General features: G+C 37.5%; 1 protein-coding gene across 10 annotated transcripts in view; it reads left to right on the top strand.

Annotated features, from left to right (window-relative positions):
- DZIP3 (DAZ interacting zinc finger protein 3) overlaps positions 1-14,824 on the top strand; it is a 118,689-nt gene extending 103,865 nt beyond the window's left edge. For 3 of the 10 annotated variants that reach the window (XM_007187135.3, XM_007187134.2, XM_007187137.2), the window contains 6 exons: positions 3,516-3,641; positions 6,004-6,143; positions 9,563-9,683; positions 10,188-10,334; positions 10,421-10,522; positions 12,070-14,751. In XM_007187135.3, the coding sequence (XP_007187197.2) occupies positions 3,516-3,641; positions 6,004-6,143; positions 9,563-9,683; positions 10,188-10,334; positions 10,421-10,522; positions 12,070-12,180 (747 nt within the window). In that variant the 3' untranslated portion in view covers positions 12,181-14,751. Of the gene's footprint in view, positions 1-3,515; positions 3,642-6,003; positions 6,144-9,562; positions 9,684-10,187; positions 10,335-10,420; positions 10,523-12,069 lie in introns of all 10 variants that reach the window. The other 7 variants (XM_007187133.2, XM_057545322.1, XM_028167707.2 and 4 more) reach the window with 6 other exon arrangements.
- The last annotated feature ends 5,111 nt before the right edge of the window (positions 14,825-19,935 follow it).

Raw genomic sequence — 19,935 nt, 5'->3', positions numbered from 1 at the left:
TCTCTTGTGTTTCCTACCTAGAGAAGTTCCTTTAGCGTAAAGCTGGTTTGGTGGTGCTGAATTCTCTTAACTTTTTTTTTCTTTTTTTTTTTGAATTGTCTTAACTTTTGCTTGTCTGTAAAGGTTTTAATTTCTCTGTCAACTCTGAATGAGATCCTCGCTGGGTAGAGTAATCTTCGTTGTAAGTTTTTCCCTTTCATCACTTTAAATATGTCCTGCCCCTCCCTTCTGGCTTGCAGATTTTTGGCTGAAAGATCAGCTGTTAACCTTATGGGGATTCCCTTGTATGTTATTTGTTGCTTTTCCCTTGCTGCTTTTAATATTTTTTCTTTGTATTTAATTGTTGATAGTTTGATTAATATGTGCCTTGGCGGGTTTCTCCTTGGATTTATCCTGTATGGGACTCTCTGCGCTTCCTGGACTTGATTGACTATTTCCTTTCCCATGTTAGGGAAGTTTTCAACTATAATCTCTTCACATATTCTCTCAGACCTTTCTTTTTCTCTTCTTCTTCTGGGACCCCTATAATTCGAAAGTTGTGCATTTAGTGTTGTCCCTGAGGTCTCTGAGACTGTCCTCAATTCTTTTCATTCTTTTTTCTTTATTCTGCTCTGCGGTAGTTATTTCCACTATTTTATCTTCCAGATCACTTATCCGTTCTTCTGCCTCAGTTATTCTGCTATTGATTCCTTCTAGAGAGTTTTTAATTTCATTTATTGTGTTGTTCATTGTTTGTTTGCTCTTTAGTTCTTCTAGGTCCTTGTTAAACCTTTCTTGTATTTTCTCCATTCTATTTCCAAGATTTTGGATCATCTTTGCTATCATTACTTAGAATTCTTTCTCAGGTAGACTGCCTATTTCCTCTTCACTTATTTGGTCTAGTGGGTTTTTACCTTGCTTCTTTGTCTGCTGCATATTTTTCTGTCTTCTCATTTTGTTTAACGTACTGTGTTTGGGGTCTCCTTTTTGCAGGCTGCAGGTTCGTAGTTCCTGTTGTTTTTGGTGTCTGCCCCCAGTGGGTGAGGTTGATTCAGTGGCTTTTGTAGGCTTCCTGGTGGAGGGGACTGGTGCCTGTGTTCTTGTGGGTGGGGCTGGATCTTGTCTTTCTGGTGGGCAGGGCCGCCTCTGGTGCTGTGTTTTGGGGTGTCTGTGAACTTAGTATGATTTTAGGCAGCGTCTCTGCTAATGGGTGGGGTTGTGTTCCTGTCTTGCTAGTTGTTTGGCATGGGGCGTCCAGCACTGGAGCTTGCTGGTGGTTGGGTGGAGCTGGGTCTTAGCGTTGATATGGAGATCTCTGGGAGAGCTCTCGTCAATTGATATTACATGGGGCCGGGAGGTCTCTGGTGGTCCAATGTCCTGAACTCGGCTCTCCCACCTCAGAGGCTCAGGCCTGACACAGGCCGGAGCACCAAGACCCTGTCAGCTACACGGTGAACTCAGTGACTTCCTTAGTATAAAGCTGCTGCTGACCTTTGTGATCATAAAACTCAGTCCTTAGTCTTGTTCCCTACCCTCAGATTTATGCCTCAGGACTCTTACTCTTATTGGCTATAATCACACCACCATTTTGTACCTAAGAAGATTGTAATTTTTAATGTCTAATATTGAAATTTATTTTTCCCCAATTGTCTCAAAAATGTCTTTTTCTTAACTAGATTGACAGTACTTCCAATGTGGTTATAATTACCATTACTTTAAAAACCCTTATTTTTTTTTTTTTATAAATTTATTTATTTATTTTAGCTGTGTTGGGTCTTCATTTCTGTGCGAGGGCTTTCTCTAGTTGCGGCAAGCAGGGGTCACTCTTCATCGCGGTGTGCGGGCCTCTCTTGTTGCGGAGCACAGGCTCCAGACGCACAGGCTCAGTAGTTGTGGCTCACGGGCCCAGTTGCTCCCCGGCATGTGGGATCTTCCCAGACCAGGGCTTGAACCCGTGTCCCCTGCATTGGCAGGCAGATTCTCAACCACTGCGCCACCAGGGAAGCCCAAAAACCCTTATTTTTAAAAAAACAATCCAAACAAGGTTTATACTTTTCCTTTGGCTGATTATTTTTCTTTAAAATATAACAGCTACCTAACTCCCTCCCTTTTATTCATATCATTTATCTGTTAAAAAACTAACTTCCTACATTTTTTTTTTTTTAAGGGAACGCTATTTATTTATTTATTTATTTTGGCTGTGTTGGGTCTTCGTTTCTGTGCGAGGGCTTTCTCTAGTTGCGGCGAGCAGGGGCCACTCTTCATCGCGGTTCGCAGGCCTCTCACTGTTGCGGCCTCTCTTGTTGTGGAGCACAGGCTCCAGACGCGCAGGCTCAGTAGTTGTGGCTCACAGGCCTAATTGCTCTGCGGCATGTGGGATCTTCCCAGACCAGGGCTCGAACCAGTGTCCCCTGCATTGGCAGGCAGATTCTCAACCACTGCGCCACCAGGGAAGCCCATTCCTACATTATTGATGTAACTGATTACATCCTTGTGATGTCATTATACATATTCTTCTATTTCCTATAACCTGATCATTAGATCTAGAGGGTTATTAGTTAGAATCAGGCTCAGTATTTTTGGCAGGAGTACTTTATAGGTGATGATGTATACACACATTAGAAGACACACAGTGTCTCTCATTTAGTGATGTTAAGAATCACATGTCATCCTTATCTCTCCATTATAAAGCTCCCCATTAACTTTCACCCTGCTGGTTTCAGTATCATTACTTAAGAGCTATCTTGATGCTCATTTTTTAAAATTCAACGAATAGTTGAATTTCTGCTTTATGCCAGTGCTAGACCTGGCACATAGTAGATTCTAGCTCCATAAACCTGTCCTCTTTTGTAGCCCAGCCAATAAGGTATCCATCCCATTGGTAGATGCTAAGAAGGGCTAGCTTTCTACAACCCCCTGGGAAGTTCAGTAACATTCACAGGCATGTCTACAAGTCACTGTAGGAGGGTTTATCCCCCTGCCCCACCCCACTTCAGCTTTCCACTGTCCTTAGAACTAAACATAAGGTCAGAACTCCACCAGGTGGTACAAGGTCCCTTCAATACATAATAGCAAAAGTAATATTTTCTATAGACAACTTTGGTTCTTTAGCAGAATTTCTGAGTGTCAGTATTGTTTATTAGCATGGACAGTACTCATTGAGGAGCTCCTTTCCATAGTCCTGTATTATTCCATTTGTCAGAGAACTTTAAAGATCACCTAACCCAACCCTCTTACTTTATAGATTAATAACTTGGTATCCAAGATTACCCAGCTAGGTGGAGAGAAAGTAGGACTAGAACCCAGTTCTCTTCTGTCTCCGTGCTCTTTAGTATATTTTACTTCCCTTTGCTTTTTCAAATATTCATATATTTAACTAATGTCATGACAACATTGTTTCTAGCATGCTTTGTATCTAGATTTCAAATCAGTTTCCCCCCCGAAAAAAACATTGCTCTATGAGTTTAGATTATTGACTATATAAATATATAAATACGTGAGGGTTTTGTTTTTATTTTCTATCTCTTCTATTTTAGATACAGCAGTTCTTGGGAAGACCCATTGTGAAAGAATCTTTCTTGAGACCCGTACTCACTGTTCCTCAAATGCCTGCCGTTTGTTCTGGAGTCATCTCTGCAACTGGTCAACCTAGACCCCCACTGGTACAGATCCCTTCTTGGTAGAATATACATTAACTAGCTTGTTGTCACTTACAGTGGATTTCCAGAATGAATGTCTTCTCTTTGTTCATATACTTGGTAAATAATGATGAAGGTGATGGTGGTAGTGATGATGATGATGATGATGATGATGATGATTGAATGAATAGTTCCATGTGAGGCACTGTGTTAAATGCATTATATATATTATTTAACTATTTCATTAAGTGATTATAGCTTAGTTTTTAGATACAAAGATAAATATAATATTATAGTAGAGAATTCTTATAGTTTTGCTTCTATAAACAGGCACTAATGCAGGGTAGATTGATATTTTTAATAGATAATTTATATTTAGCATGATTGTTGGCTTCTTTGCTTTTCAACCTACCCAAGTCACAACATTATACCACAAAGCTAAAGAAAAATTTTATATACACACACACGTATGTGTGTATAGTAGGACATTGTTTATCTATAAACAGGTAATATAAACAATATCACCTTCCAACGTATTATACTATTAAGTTATAAATCTTTCTAGCTACAAAGAGCCATATAAGCTTTATCCAAACCTGAAGAAGCAACAGAGAAATATAAAATGATTAGGATTATTAGTTGTAATCTTGATCAAGGTAAACTTTTTATTAAAAGAAAAATCTTCTCCCAGATGATTGATGTTTAATATAATTAATGAAAAAATTCTCTAATCTTGACTTTCCCATAACTACATTCTAGTCAGTTGGGGTTTATTTTCTACCTATGTATTGCTGACAGCCTCCCTTTGAAACATACAGTCAAATGGACTCACTCATTTGTGTAGAGGCTGCCTCTCTATGAATAAATATGTATCTAGGCCTTAACATGTTTACTAAGTACCACATCTTTTTTATCACCATGATATTACAGTGTTGCTCATGTGGTTTGCTCCTGCACCATTCTATAAGGAACTATAAAATTTTATTGAAAAGATTAAAGTACCTCAACCTTCTAATAAGATTACTTCCTGATTCCTCTGAAAAAGCTTGACACTGAGGCAAACCCAGATTTCTGGTGATATTCTGCTCTTTCTCTGACTTACTAGGCTTTGTGTGAGTAATTTCAGTGGCTGTTAGTAATTTTTCATAAGTAATAACCTTATATTTGAAAATAATCTATAGTCTTAGGTAAAGGATGCATGTGTATAATTATCCTAGTAATCAGATAAACACCTCAAAAATATTCACTTACTGATATTAATTAATTAGAAAATTGATGGTTCTAAGAAGGAACCATCATAAAATATGAGGAAAACTTTGATGGTTTCATGGCTCAAAGTTGTCGCTACTACTTCCATACCACCTTTGTAACATTCATGACACTGGGCAGATATTCTAGTAGTGTTCTCATCTTTACTTAGTTGTTTGAAAATTAAACTTCATTATTTTTCTAATTATAAAAGTAGTATATGTTAATTATAAAAAAGCAAATAATATAGAAATACATAAAGCATATACAAAGTATATAATAATTATATAAAGTAGAAAGCAAAATTACCCTGCTGTTGAATCCTAGAAAATAATCAGTTTACAGATTATTCTGTGTCTTACAGACCTTTTTCTGTGCATACACATTTAAGAAATGTTCTAATATAAAATGAGTTCTACCATAAATGCTGTGCCATAGACTTTTTTTAAAAAATGAGACATAGGGCTTCCCTGGTGGCGCAGTGGTTGAGAATCTGCCTGCTAATGCAGGGGACACGGGTTCGAGCCCTGGTCTGGGAGGATCCCACATGCCGCGGAGCAGCTGGGCCCGTGAGCCACAATTACTGAGCCTGCGCGTCTGGAGCCTGTGCTCCGCCACAAGAGAGGCCGCGATAGTGAGAGGCCCAAGCACCGCGATGAAGAGTGGCCCCCACTTGCCACAACTAGAGAAAGCCCTCGCACAGAAACGAAGACCCAACACAGCCAAAAATAAATAAATAAATAATTTTAAAAAAAAATGAGACATATATTGTGGACATCTCGCATGCTCAGACATACAAATCTATTTTTAAGGACTTGATTAGATATGCTACAATTTATTGCCTTATTCCCCTATTAACAAACTTTAGGTTGCTTTCAGAAATGCACACTCTGTGTGTATTTCTGTATATGTTTGCAATTACTGAGACTAGCATGTGCCATTTTTAAAATAAAGGTAAACATATACAAACAGTTAGAAATATTGTGCTGTAAGGAAAAAAAATTCTAAAAAGGGAACATGTATGTCAGTATCCCTCTTCATTCTACCCATTTTCTGAGGTATGGAAATGTAATGTTGGCGTGGAACTTTGCTTCCTAATAATTGAAGCTGATGGGTTGTAACTCTGTGCTCCTTACAGATGACTAGCATAGCCTGGACGGTGCCAGCGCCTGTGGGAGAAGCTGTGCCTCCCAGTGCAGGTCTGGGAAGTGATCCCCCCATGATGAATTGGGAGAAGATTACAGACAGGCTGAAAACTGCCTTTCCACAACAGACCAGGTACCTTAGTCTCTTTTAGTGTTGAGTACAGATCATACTCTATAGTTTCCACAGCCATAATTATGCCAATGAAACATTTCAGAGAAATGTAACACCCCCCACACACACATACACACAAAGTACAGGTACTTCCTAACCATGGCCTTGGTAGGGAAAATGAAATTTATTAAGAAGGGACAGTTTTCAGTATAAATGCTAAACCTCTTCACTAAAATTATTAGTTTAAAGTCATGAGAGAATAAACTTTTAAATTTAGGTTTGCTCATTTACTGAAAGTACAACCAGTTGTAAACCTACCCAATTTTATGCCACTAGCTGCAATAATTATCTTAATAACCTATTTCCAAAGTGAATTTTAAGTTAATTGTATGCCATATAAGCCCAAACATAATCAGGTTTTACTTTCCTATTTCCTTAATTTTATTGAGGGTTCTTGTAGTTTCTTTGTTAGGGGACATAGTTAAATGCAAGAAATCATTATTTTACTGTGCTTTTCACAGTTCTGACTTCAGCAGAAAGCTATTTAATTCTACTCCTCCAGAAATGAAGTGTCTTTTATCTTTAATCTTGTATCAAATGAAATAATTCTAGTTTTCACCAGCATTTTCATTTGAAGACCAATGCTTTTATTTAACATACGTACCATTATGTTTCAGGATTAGATTATGGTTTTATAAATATAATAGTGAATAGAAAATGAAAATAGAACTGTAATATAGTTGTTATAAATATATATAGAAAATAAATAGTAAATCAAAGGTAGTTTTATAAGGCTGATGACATGACATTTCATTTGAGAAAGAAAACTACTTTTATCATCCTACCCTATCCTACCAAAAATGTATATGCAGGCTTTGGGTCAATGGCCATGGGAATGGAAAAAGAACATATCAGTTAAAATATTCCTAGGTTTCTTTATCACATAATTAATGTGTCTTTCAGTCTTTGCTTTCATTTTCTGTTAAATCTTTGTTTTCTGTTTCTGAATTTTACAAAAGTAGAACTATTAACAATGATAGAAAGAGACTGATAGTAACATAGTTAAAAAGGAATATTTTAGTCTTTTTTTTTTATATCTTATTAGCGTATAATTGCTTTACAATGTTGTGTTAGTTGCTGCTGTACAACAAAGTGAATCAGCTATATATATATATATATATATATATATATATATATATATATATATATATATATATATACACACATATATACACACACACATATCTCCATATCCCCTCCCTCTGGAGCCTCCCTCCCACCCTCCCTATCCCACCCCTCTAGGTCATCACAGAGCATTGAGCTGATCTCCCTGTGCTATGCAGCTGCTTCCCACTATCTATTTTACATTTGGTAGTGTATACATGTCAATGCCACTCTCTTACTACATCCCAGCTTCCCGTTCCCCCACTGTGTCCTCAAGTCCATTCTCTACGTCTGTGTCTTTATTCCTGCCCTGCCACTAGGTTCATCAGTACCGTTTTTTTAAATTCCATATATATGCATTAGCATACGGTATTTGTTTTTCTCTTTCTAACTTACTTCACTCTGTATGACAACGCCAGGTCCATCCACCTCATTACAAATAACTCAATTTTGTTCCTTTTTATGACTGAGTAATATTCCATTGTATATATGTGCCACATCTTCTTTATCCATTCATCTGTCGATGGACATTTAGGTTACTTCCATGTCTTGGCTATTGTAAATAGTGCTGCAGTGAACATTGTGCTACATGTACCTTTTTGAATTATGGTTTTCTCAGGTATATACCCAGTAGTGGGGTTGCTGGATCATATGGTAGTTCTATTTTTAGTTTTGTAAGGACCCTCCATGCTGTTCTCCATAGTGGCTATATCAATTTACATTTCCACCAGCAGTGCAGGGGGGTTCCCTTTTCTCCACACCCTCTCCAGCATTTGTTGTTTCTAGATTTTTTGATGATGGCCATTCTGACTGGAGTGAGGTGATACCTCATTGTGTTTTGGGGTATTTATTTATTTATTTTTTTTAATTTATTTTTGGCTGTGCTGGGTCTTCGGTTCGTGCGAGGGCTTTCTCTAGTTGCGGCAAGTGGGGGGCCACTCTTCATCGCGGTGCGGGGACCGCTCTTCATCGCGGTGCGCGGGCCTTTCACTATCGCGGCCCCTCCCGTTGCGGGGCACAGGCTCCAGACGCGCAGGCTCAGCAGCTGTGGCTCACGGGCCCAGCTGCTCCGTGGCATGTGGGATCTTCCCAGACCAGGGCTCGAACCCGTGTCTCCTGCATTAGCAGGCAGATTCTCAACCACTGCGCCACCAGGGAAGCCCTGGGGTATTTTTTAACTTATTTTATTTATTTATTTTTGGCTGCATTGGGTCTTCGTTGCTGCGTGTGGGCTTTCTCTAGTCGCGGCGAGTGGGGGCTACTCTTCATTGAGGCGCGCAGGCTTCTCATTGCAGTGACTTCTCTTGTTGCAGAGCACGGGCTCTAGGTGCGTGGGCTTCAGTAGTTGTGGCGTGCAGGCTCAGTAGTTGTGGCTCGCGGACTCTAGAGCACAGGCTCAGTAGTTGTGGTGCACGGGCTTAGTTGCTCCGTGGCATGTGGGATCTTTCCAGACCAGGGCTCGAACCTGTGTCCCCTGCATTGGCAGGCGGATTCTTAACCACTGTGCCACCAGGGAAGCCCCTCATTGTGGTTTTGATTTGCATTTCTCTTATGATTAGTGATGTTGAGCATCTTTTCATGTGTTTGTTGGCAATCTGTATGTCTTCTTTGGAGAAATGCCTATTTAGGTCTTCCACTCATTTTTGGATTGGGTTGTTTGTTTTTTTGATATTGAGCTGCATGAGCTGCTTGTATATTTTGGAGATTAATCCTTTGTCAGTTGCTTCATTTGCAAATATTTCCTCCCATTCTGAGGGTTGTCTTTTCGTCTTGTTTATAGTTTCCTTTGCTGTGTAAAAGCTTTTAAGTTTCATTAGGTCCCATTTGTTTATTTTTGGTTTTATTTCCATTATTCTACGAGATGGGTCAAGAAGGATCTTGCTGTGATTTATGTCATAGAGAATATTTTAGTTGAGAAAGAGAGCATTGAGAGATATGATATAATGAGCTCAGTACATAAATAAGTAGATAACAAACTTAATTTTCACACAGTGAGCTTTTAAAAACAGTTAAAATCTCTTTTTGGAAAGAAAATAAATACTAAACTTTATCACTCACAAACACATTAATTATTATTAATCAATACATTAGGAGTTTTCATTTTGGTTTAAAATAAATGCAGATGGACCTGTGATCACTTTTTTAGATCAGAAATCTAAAGGGTCACATCTGTATGCTACATATCAATCCTATGATAGGATTTCATATCTCCTTTGGAGGGCATATCCTCAAGGCAGTAGGAAAATCACCAGTGCTCTTTCCTTGATCTCTTCCAGAAAGGAGCTTACAGATTTCTTACGGAAATTGAAGGATGCTCATGGGAAGTCCTTATCTAGACTGACATTTGATGAAATTGTTCACAAGATTTCCCAATTTATTGACCCCAAGAGATCTCAGGTAAAAAAAAAAAAAAAAGAAAAAGAAAAAAACAAAAGACAACTTTATCTCCTGGCCCTTATCTTTAGTAGTTAGTCGTATTAATTATCTCCATTACATGATCAGGAAAACAGTCTATAATCATATTAAATCATCTATTAACAACAAACAGTGCAGCTTGACAAATGGCATGGGAAACACCACCTGATCATTCTAGAATAAAACTGACCCTCTTGAAATTTACTCTAGGTTATTTTGAATGGCTCTAAAAGGAGACATTTTTTCTAATTTTCTGCAAAGACTTGTTTTAATTGAAAGAGCACCTAGAGTTATTTTTGGTTTTACCTGGTTCTTAGTATATGAGTAATATTGCCAACATTTATTTCAAGATTTCTCATGAACCTGATTAACCTTTATTTACCCTTTTGCTAATTCTCACAGTAGCCTATTCTATGGTATTTATCAGTTCTTCCTGTTTTAGTTCAATTCTAAAAAAAATAATAAGTATAATATTCTAATTTTCAGAGTCAAGGAAAATCAGTGCCAAATGGTAATAGTGCTTCACCCAGCCATACTCCTCCACCTCAGGCTAATGCTGTCCAGCCCTCAAAACCAGCCCGGAGGCCTCTCGGTTCACAAGGTCCTGCCACGTGGGAAGGAGCCAATAATTTGGTGAGACTGAGACTGTTGATTCTGAATACATTTAAAGTTAGAGGAGAGAAATGAGCTGAATTTAACCTTATGTGTATTCTCCCTAGGATGATGAGGAAGAGGAAGAGGAACCTTGTGTGATCTGTCATGAGAATCTCTCTCCAGAAAACCTCTCAGTTTTGCCCTGTGCGCACAAATTCCATTCTCAGGTGAACTTATCTTTTTAATATTTTGCCATTAATCAATTAAGTGAAATTCATACTGCATTCCTTGAAATTGTATACATGTATCATCCACTGCTGTGTCATGAATTTCACTGGATATAACTCTGGGCTTTTGGGTACTGCACAGAAGCATTTATATGTTTTCCCATACCTAGCCATGGATTGCATTGTGTTTTCTCAGATCTTGATACACCTAGCAGGAGAAGGGGACAATGACGAGATTTAATGGGACAGAGTGGCAGTTCCTTTGAACAGAACTGGAAGGAATGTTGATTGACTTGGCAGTTGGCAGTTTAGCAACAGTGCCACTTCACCTTGGCTTGTTATAAATAGTGTCCTTTGTCCACACCTAATGATAGCCCACTGCTGTTATAACGCATAAGACTTAACAGTCTGTCCAGGCTCCTGTATTTGCTTTTGAAGATGCTGAGGCCTGAGTTTTGATGTTATAAAAATGTGAGGCTGGCATATCTTTTGTTAATTCTCGGCATTTATATAGATTAACTTCTGGTGTTGTTGCTGTGCAAGTGCTATTGATATACAATTTATGATCCAAGTCTTCTGATGCAGAGGTGTAATTTGACACAGGAAAAGATAATCTTACACAAGAAAGTCTTCTCAGGGAAGTGAACAATAACCAGCTCATTCAAGCCGTATCTGTAAAACATCATTTCAAAGATATATGATACCTGGTACAGAATTATGTTTTGTATCTGCTCTGATAAGAAGAGCTATACACAGAATGGCTAATCCCAAAAGACCTCCAGGATAGATACTTAGCCATCTGGTTTTCCCATTTCAAGTTTTGAAAGTCCTAAAGATCCATTTAGAAAATAAGTGTTTCACAAAACTTATTTTATTCTTTGCCATTGCTCATTGAATAGAAAGCAGGTAATTCATTCAGGTTACTCTCTAGAGTTAATGGGCCTCATATCTATTGCCTATTCTTAATCCTCTCTCATCTGACTTGGGTCTCCATTATTCATTCATGTAAAAATGATTTGTTTTTGGAGAGTCAGTATTCAAGCAAATAACTTAATAGATAGTTCATAGCCAAAGAGTACTACCATTATGACCAAAGAAAGAGCAATCTGAAAAGTATATCCGTTATCTAGGGATTTTAACTTCAAAACACCGTAAGCACTTGATACAAGGTATTTGTGACATTTGTATGTTTAGGTATGACTTTTTCTAGATTATAAATTAGAATAATATATAATAAACTAGAGAAAAAATGTAATAGGTTTCCTCAGTCTCCTTATTAGGAAGAACTAGTCTTCCTGAAGATTGGGGTTAGGGGAAAGGATCTTAATAGAATAAACTGGCTGAAAGGTGTTCTCCTGTTACCAACTATATTGCTCAGCAAACCACAGACAAAGTTCCATGATTGCAGCAGTTTTCATGGCAATCCACCAAATAAGGCTCTGAGATCCACTGGAAGATATGTTGGTTGGCAACCCTGATGTATGGAGTAACAGCTGCCTCTTCTAGGCTAAATCTGAGAGACTGACATGAATCTTTTTGCTCCTTAGTGCATTAGACCTTGGTTGATGCAACAGGGGACATGCCCAACCTGCAGACTCCATGTTTTGCTACCAGAAGAATTTCCTGGTCACCCCAGCCGGCACTTGCCCAAGATCTGATACCACGGGGTGACTATGCAAGGGAAGTTCAGTTTTCAGACTGCAGCATTTAGTTTTGCCTTTTATTTGGGCTGATGATAGTGTGAGTGATGTGAAGCAGTACGCTCTTCAGTATTATTATGCAAAATAAGCTAGCTAAACTCATCAAAGCTGGAGCCAAAGAGGAGAGGACAAATCTTCAGGACTGTGAACTGAATTGAACAAGTTTAAAGAAGATGATAGAATTTTAAAAGTTACATTATATTTGCCCTTACCTTAGCAGGTATTTTCTTCCGACATAAAGATGATTACTGTTAGCATGTATACTAGGATGTCTTTTTTTGTCCTTATTCCACTCATCCTTTACTTTCTCCCAAATATACTACACTTTAATTTCCTGAAATAAATGTAAACAAGAGTAGGAAAATTCCCCAGATTTTAGTGTTCCTTTTAACTTTTAAAATTGATTATAAAAATATATATTATTTATTTACATTTTATCTCTATCTATCTGCCCTATTCTTTTCTATTCTCTAAAATACGTACCTATGAATAGATTATGATCTACTTGAGGTTGGGGTCCAAACAGTGGTGTTTTGGAGCTGGCTTATACTGGTTTATGAGAGACAACTGTTAGTTTCAGGAATTTTGTGAGCCAGTTATTTGAATTGTTGGTAGCTTGAAATCTGCCATAGTGGGAGTATTTTACACCATAGAAATTGGTAAACACTGTAAGTAAGGGCTTATTTTCCCCTCAAGAGCTGGTTATTAAACATTTACCAGTATACCTCTGGGACCATGTCTGATGATTCTTACTGTTCTCAATGTCTTGCACAGTAGATGCAGCATAAATAGTCCCCAGAATTAGAAATCAGGAAGCAGTAAGAAAAGTTACTGTGCAAATTAAGTCATTTGCTCAGCTGAATAACTTTGGTCATTTGTAAACATGCTCTTTGGACCCTAATCGTTTATACTTAGGAGAGATTTTTTTTCTGCCTTAAAAGTTTCTAATTTCACTTTCTCATGCTGGGGGGGTACTGTCTGTGTATAGTTGCTTCTTATGACAGAGCTGACACTCACTGAGCTAAAGCTGCACATCTAAAGCTTGTCACTGAGAACTTTCATTCTTAGAGGTCGAAAATCTATTTTGAAATTAGTACTGTGTAAATTCTATAAGTGTTGTACATGTCTCTAGCTACAAAATTAAAAGAATTCAGTGACCTTGTAAGAAAAATGTTACGCGGTTCATATTATTTTCCATAAATTAATGAAATTCATACTGTGAATAAGTGTTTCCTGACTCAACAACTATTTTACCTGTATATTTCAGTGTACATATATCTTGAATTTACTTTAAATCTCTATTTAAAATTATTATTTCTATAATTGTATGCTAAATGTTTTCTTCTCTAATGAGAATAGACTGGAAAATGTGGAGGAAAATACCCCAAAATGAAAGCAGTCATCTAGGCATGTAAAGTGCCAAGAATGTCTTAGAATTGTACAATTCAGAACTTAAAGGGCCTTTAATAATTATCTTGTCTAACAAACACCTCAACGTCATGGTCATATAGCAAATTACCTTGTAAAACAAATATTTTTTAGTGTATGTTTACAACTGTAATTTCACTTTCATGTGGGAAAGAATAAATGTTTCTTAATTGAATAACTATTTTATCTGTGTATATCACTTTAACTGTGTCCTAAAGCTACTTGAAATCTCTATTTCAAACAAACATCTATTTCTGTTTCATTGTGCTTAAACTTTTTCTTCTGTTGTAAGAAAGGATGGGAAAATATCCAAAAGGAAGGCAGTCATCTAGACTTGTAAAATACCAAGTATGCCTTAGAATCATAGAATGTCAGAGCTTATAGGGTCCTTAACGATCCTCTGATCTATTCCCTCATTTTACAGGAACATCTTGCCCTAGGTCATGTGGCTAAATAGTGGCTGAGCCAGTCCTAATACTTGAGAGTCCTGATACTCAGTAAGTCACATGCTTCCTCCACAAATTCAGGCTGCTAGGCTGTATTGGTGCTGAACTGCTGTTCTTGGCTCCAAGGAGGGGGCCAGAAGACTTAACAGGATAGCTGATATACAGTGAGAATATAGTAGGACCATGCTCTTGAAAGTCATATCCAATTCTGCAGATGCTGAAGGTAATGGGATTTTTTTTCTTTTTGAAGTATAATTTAACAATAAAGACAACTGTAGTGGCCATTCTTCTATAAACAGTGATCACTGTCATGCCTGTGGCTGCTGAAGGATCCAGAACACCATACTGCACAGAAATTCAGTGAGGGAAGTAGCAATATTTTCATCAAAAACAATCTGTAAGCATCCTGTAATATCACTGCAGCCGCCGTCAGATAATATGTCTTGTAATGTTTTCCTTCATATTTATTGTCCATGTGTATAATAATATTTTCCAGCTTTTATGGGACACTTTCCTTGATCAAATGTTACTTTATTTGATCCACTAATAACTTTAACGTGGATACTCTCCTTTTTATTTTACAGATGATGAAACTGAGGCTCAAATAAGAGGGAAATAGTTTGTCTGAGGTCATAGCTATGAAGTGGCATTCTGGGATTTGAATGCAGATCTTCTGTGCCTTAGCTGCTTTTCTCTTTTAGTACTTTATTGCTGCATCCCAATTTCAGATTGAATGTACACACAAATATTATTTTAAATAATATTCTTCAAGATAAGAAAATGAAATGAATGGTAAACCTACTGATTGTTTTGGACTACAAACATGGTATTGAGTATATAATAAAATATATAATAATGATACAACATGGTAAGAAAAGTTTGACTTTTCCCTCAGATGCCTTGGTTTGCTTGGGATGGTTCCAGTTAATGCCCATTGTCTTGACATATTATATTATTAATAGTGCTCCCTTTTACTCTCAACAGTGTCCTAGTATGGATGATGAATTATATTTCATGGTTAATTTTTTTTACGAGATTCAAAATTTAGCAAAACTCCTCTGCATTTATAAAATGCTCCTGGAATACCTTATCATGTAGCCTATCAGGTAAGAATCATCCACAAACATAGCCTCTCAGGTAGGAAATCATCCACACACAGAAATGATATCAAAACCAGCAGTCATGAGGAGTGTACAAATGCAGGATATTGGAAATGCATTTGAAATTAAGAGAACAGCAACTTAGAACAATTATATATATATATATATATATATATATATATATATATATATATATATACACACACACACACACACACATACATATACACACACACACACACTGCTATATCAAAACCTCATGGTAATTGCAAACCAAAAATCTACAATAGATACACACACAAGAAAGAAAAAGCAATCCAAACACAACACTAAAGATAGTCATCAAATCATAAGAGAAGAGAACAAAAGAGGAAGGGAATAAAAAATACCTACAGGGCTTCCCTGGTGGCGCAGTGGTTGAGAATCTGCCTGCTAATGCAGGGGACACGGGTTCGAGCCATGGTCTGGGAGGATCCCACATGCCGCAGAGCAACTAGGCCCGTGAGCCACAATTACTGAGCCTGCGCGTCTGGAGCCTGTGCTCCACAACAAGAGAGGCCGCGATAGTGAGAGGCCCGCGCACCGCGATGAAGAGTGGCCCCCGCTTGCCGCAGCTAGAGGAAGCCCTCGCACAGAAACGAAGACCCAACACAGCCAAAAATAAAATAAATTAAAAAAAAAAAAAAACCTACAAAAACAAATCCAAAGCAACAAGATGGCAATAAGAACATACATATTGGTAATTACCTTAAATGTAAATGGATTAAATGTTCCAACCAAAAGACATAGACTGGCTGAATACATACAAAAACAAGACCTGTATATATGCTTACTACAAGAGACCCACTTCAGATCTAGGGACACATACAGACTGAAAGTGAGGGGATAGTAAAAGCTATTCCATGCAAATGGAAATCAAAAGAAATCTGGAGTAGCAATTCTCATATCAGACAAAATAGATTTTAAAATACAGACTGTTACAAGAGACAAAGAAGGACACTACATAATGATCAAGGGATCAATCCAAGAGGAAGATATAACAATTGTAAGTATACATGCACCCAACATAGGAACACCTCAATATATAAGGCAAATGCTAACAGCCATAAAAGGAGAAATCAACACAAAATAATAATGAGGGACTTTTAACACCCCACTTTCATCAATGAACAGATCATCCAGACATAAAATCAATAAGGAAACACAGGCCTTAAATGACACATCAGACCAGATGGACTTAACTGATATTTATAGAGCATTCCATCCAAAAGCAGCAGAATACAAATTCTTCTCAAGTGCACATGGAACATTCTCCAGGATTGTTCACAAAGTGAGCCTCAGTAAATTTAAGAAAATTGTAATCATATCAAGCATCTTTTCCGACCACAACACTGTGAGATTAGAAACCAACTACAAGAAAAAAACTGTAAAAAAACACAAACGTGGGGGCTAAACAATATGTTATTAAACAACCAATGGATCACTGAAGAAATCAAAGAGGAAATCGAAAAATACCTAGAGATAAAGGACAACAAAAACACAGTGATGCAAAACCTATGGAAAGCAGCAAAAGCAGTTCTAAGAGAGAAGTTTATAGCAATACAATCTTACCTCAGGAAACAAGAAAAATCTCAAACAACCTAACCTTACACCTAAAGCAACTAGAGAAAGAAGAACAAACAAAACCCAAAGTTAGTAGAAGGAAAGAAATCATAATGATCTGAGCAGAAATAAATGAAATAGAAACAAATAAAACAATAGCAAAGATCAATAAAACTAAAAGCTGGTTCTTTGAAAAGATAAACAAAATTGATAAACCATTAGCCAGACTCATCAAGAAGAGGGAGAGGACTCAAATCAATAAAATTAGAAATGAAAAAGGAGAAGTAACAACAGACAATGCAGAAATACAAAGCATCCTAAGAGTCTACTACAAACAACTCTATGCCAATAAAATGGACCACCTGGAAGAAATGGACAAATTCTTAGAAAAGTATGACCTCCCAAGACTGAACCAGGAAGAAATAGAAAATACAAACAGACCAAACACAAGTACTGAAATTGAAACTGTGATTAAAAAACTTACAACAAACAAAAGTCAAGGACCAGATGGCTTCACAGGCGAATTCTGTCAAACATTTAGAGAAGAGTTAACACCTAGTCTTCTAAAACGATTCCAAAATATTGCAGAGGAAGGAACACTCCCAAATTCATTCTATGAGGCCACCATCACACTGATACCAAAACCAGACAAAGATAGCACAAAAAAAAGAAAATTACAGGCCAATATCAGTGATGAACATAGATGCAAAAATCCTCAACAAAATACTAGCAAACAGAATCCAACAACACATTAAAAGGATCATACACCATGATCAAGTGGGATTTATCCCAGGAATGCAAGGATTCTTCAGTATATGCAAATCAAGTGGTGTGATACACCACATTCAAACTGAAGAATAAAAACCATATGATCATTTCAATAGATGCAGAAAAACTTTTGACAAAATTCAACACGCATTTATGATAAAAACTCTCCAGAAAGTGGGCATAGAGGGAACTTACCTCAACATAATAAAGGCCATATATGACAAACCCACAGCTAACATCATTCTCAATGGTGAAAAGCTGAAAATATTTCCTCTAAGATAGGAAATAAGACACGGATGTCCACTCTCACCTGTTTTTTGTTTGTTTGTTTTTATTCAGCATAGTTTTGGGAGTCCTAGCCACAGCAATCAGAGAAGAAGAAGAAATAAAAGGAATCCAGATTGGAAAAGAAGAAGTAAAACTATCACTGTTTGCAGACGGTACGCTACTATACACAGAAAATCCTGAAGATGCTACCAGAAAACTACTAGAGCTCATCAATGAATCTGGGAAAGTTGCAGGATACAAAATTAATATACAGAAATCTCTTGCATTTCTATACACTAACAATGAAAAATCAGAAAGAAATTAAGGAAACAATCCCATTTACCATCACGTCAAAAAGAATAAAACACCAAGGAATAAACCTACCTAAGGAGGCAAAAGACGTGTACTCTGAAAACTATGAGATGATTATGAAAGAAATTGAAGATGACACAAACAGATGGAAAGATATACCATGTTCTTGGATTGGAAAATCAATATTGTCAAAATGATTATACTACCCAAGGCAATCTACATTCAATGCAATCCCTATTAAGTTACCAATGGCAGTTTTTAAAGAGCTAGAAGAAAAAAATTTTTAATTTGTATGGAAACACAAAAGCCCTCTAATAGCCAAAGCAATCCTGAGAAAGAGAAATGGAGCTGGAGGAATCAGGCTCCCTGACTTCAGACTATACCAGAAAGCTACAGTCATCAAAACAATATGGTACTGGCACAAACACAGAAATATAGATCAATGGAACAGGATAGAAGTCCCAGAAATAATCCCACACACCTATGGTGAATTAACTTATGACAAAAGATGACAAGAGGGGCTTCCCTGGTGGCGCAGTGGTTGAGAATCTGCCTGCTAATGCAGGGGACACGGGTTCGAGCCCTGGTCTGGGAAGATCCCACATGCCACGGAGCAGCTGGGCCCGTGAGCCACAACTACTGAGCCTGCGCGTCTGGAGCCTGTGCCCCGCAACGGGAGGGGCCGCGATAGTGAAAGGCCCGCGCACCGCGATGAAGAGCGGTCCCTGCACCGCGATGAAGAGTGGCCCCCACTTGCCGTAACTAGAGAAAGCCCTCGCACGAACCGAAGACCCAACACAGCCAAAAATAAAGAAATAAATAAATAAAGTAGCTATAAAAAAAAAAAAAAAAAAAGATGACAAGAATATACAATGAAGAAAAGACAGTCTCTTCAATAAGTAGTGCTGGGAAAACTGGACAGCTACATGTAAAAGAATGAAACTACAACATTCTCTAACACCATACACAAAAATAAACTCAAAATGGATTAAAGACCTACATGTAAGACCAGATATTGTAAAACTCTTAGAGGAAAACATAGGCAAAACACTCTGACATAAATTGCAGCAGGATCTTTTTGGATCCACCACCTAGAGTAATGAAAATAAAAACAAAAATAAACAAATGGGACCTAATTAAACTCAAAAGCTTTTGCACAGCAGAGGAAACCATAAACAAAATGAAAAGACAACCCACAGAATGGGAGAAAGTATTTGCAAATGAAGTGACTGACAAGGGATTAATCTCCAAAATACACAAAAAGCTCATGCAGCTCAATATCGAAAAACAAACAACCCAATCAAATAATGGGCAGAAGATCTAAGTAGACGTTTCTCTGAAGAAGACATACAGATGGCCAAAAAGCACATGAAGAAATGCCCAACATCGCTAGTAGAGAAATCAAAACTGCAATGAGGTATCACCTCACACCAGTCAGAATAGCCATCATCAAATGTCTACAAACAATAAATGCTGGAGGGGGTGTGGAGAAAAGGGAACCTTCCTACACTGTTGCTGGGAATGTAAATTGGTACAACCATTTATAGAGAACAGTGTGGAACTTTCTTAAAAAACTAAAAATAGAACTACCATATGATCCAGCAATCCCACTCTTGGGCATATATCCAGAGAAAACCATAATTCAAAAAGAGACATGCACTCCAATATTCATTTACTTAGCCATAATAAAAAGAATGAAATAATGCCATTTGCAGCAACATGGTTGGACCTAGAGATTATCATACTAGGTAAAGTAAGTCAAACAGAGAAAGACAAATACCATATGATAT

This window comes from Balaenoptera acutorostrata, chromosome 4, assembly GCF_949987535.1.
Source record: "Balaenoptera acutorostrata chromosome 4, mBalAcu1.1, whole genome shotgun sequence".
Taxonomy (NCBI): domain Eukaryota; kingdom Metazoa; phylum Chordata; class Mammalia; order Artiodactyla; family Balaenopteridae; genus Balaenoptera; species Balaenoptera acutorostrata.
This window is presented reverse-complemented; position numbering and strand designations above follow the sequence as displayed.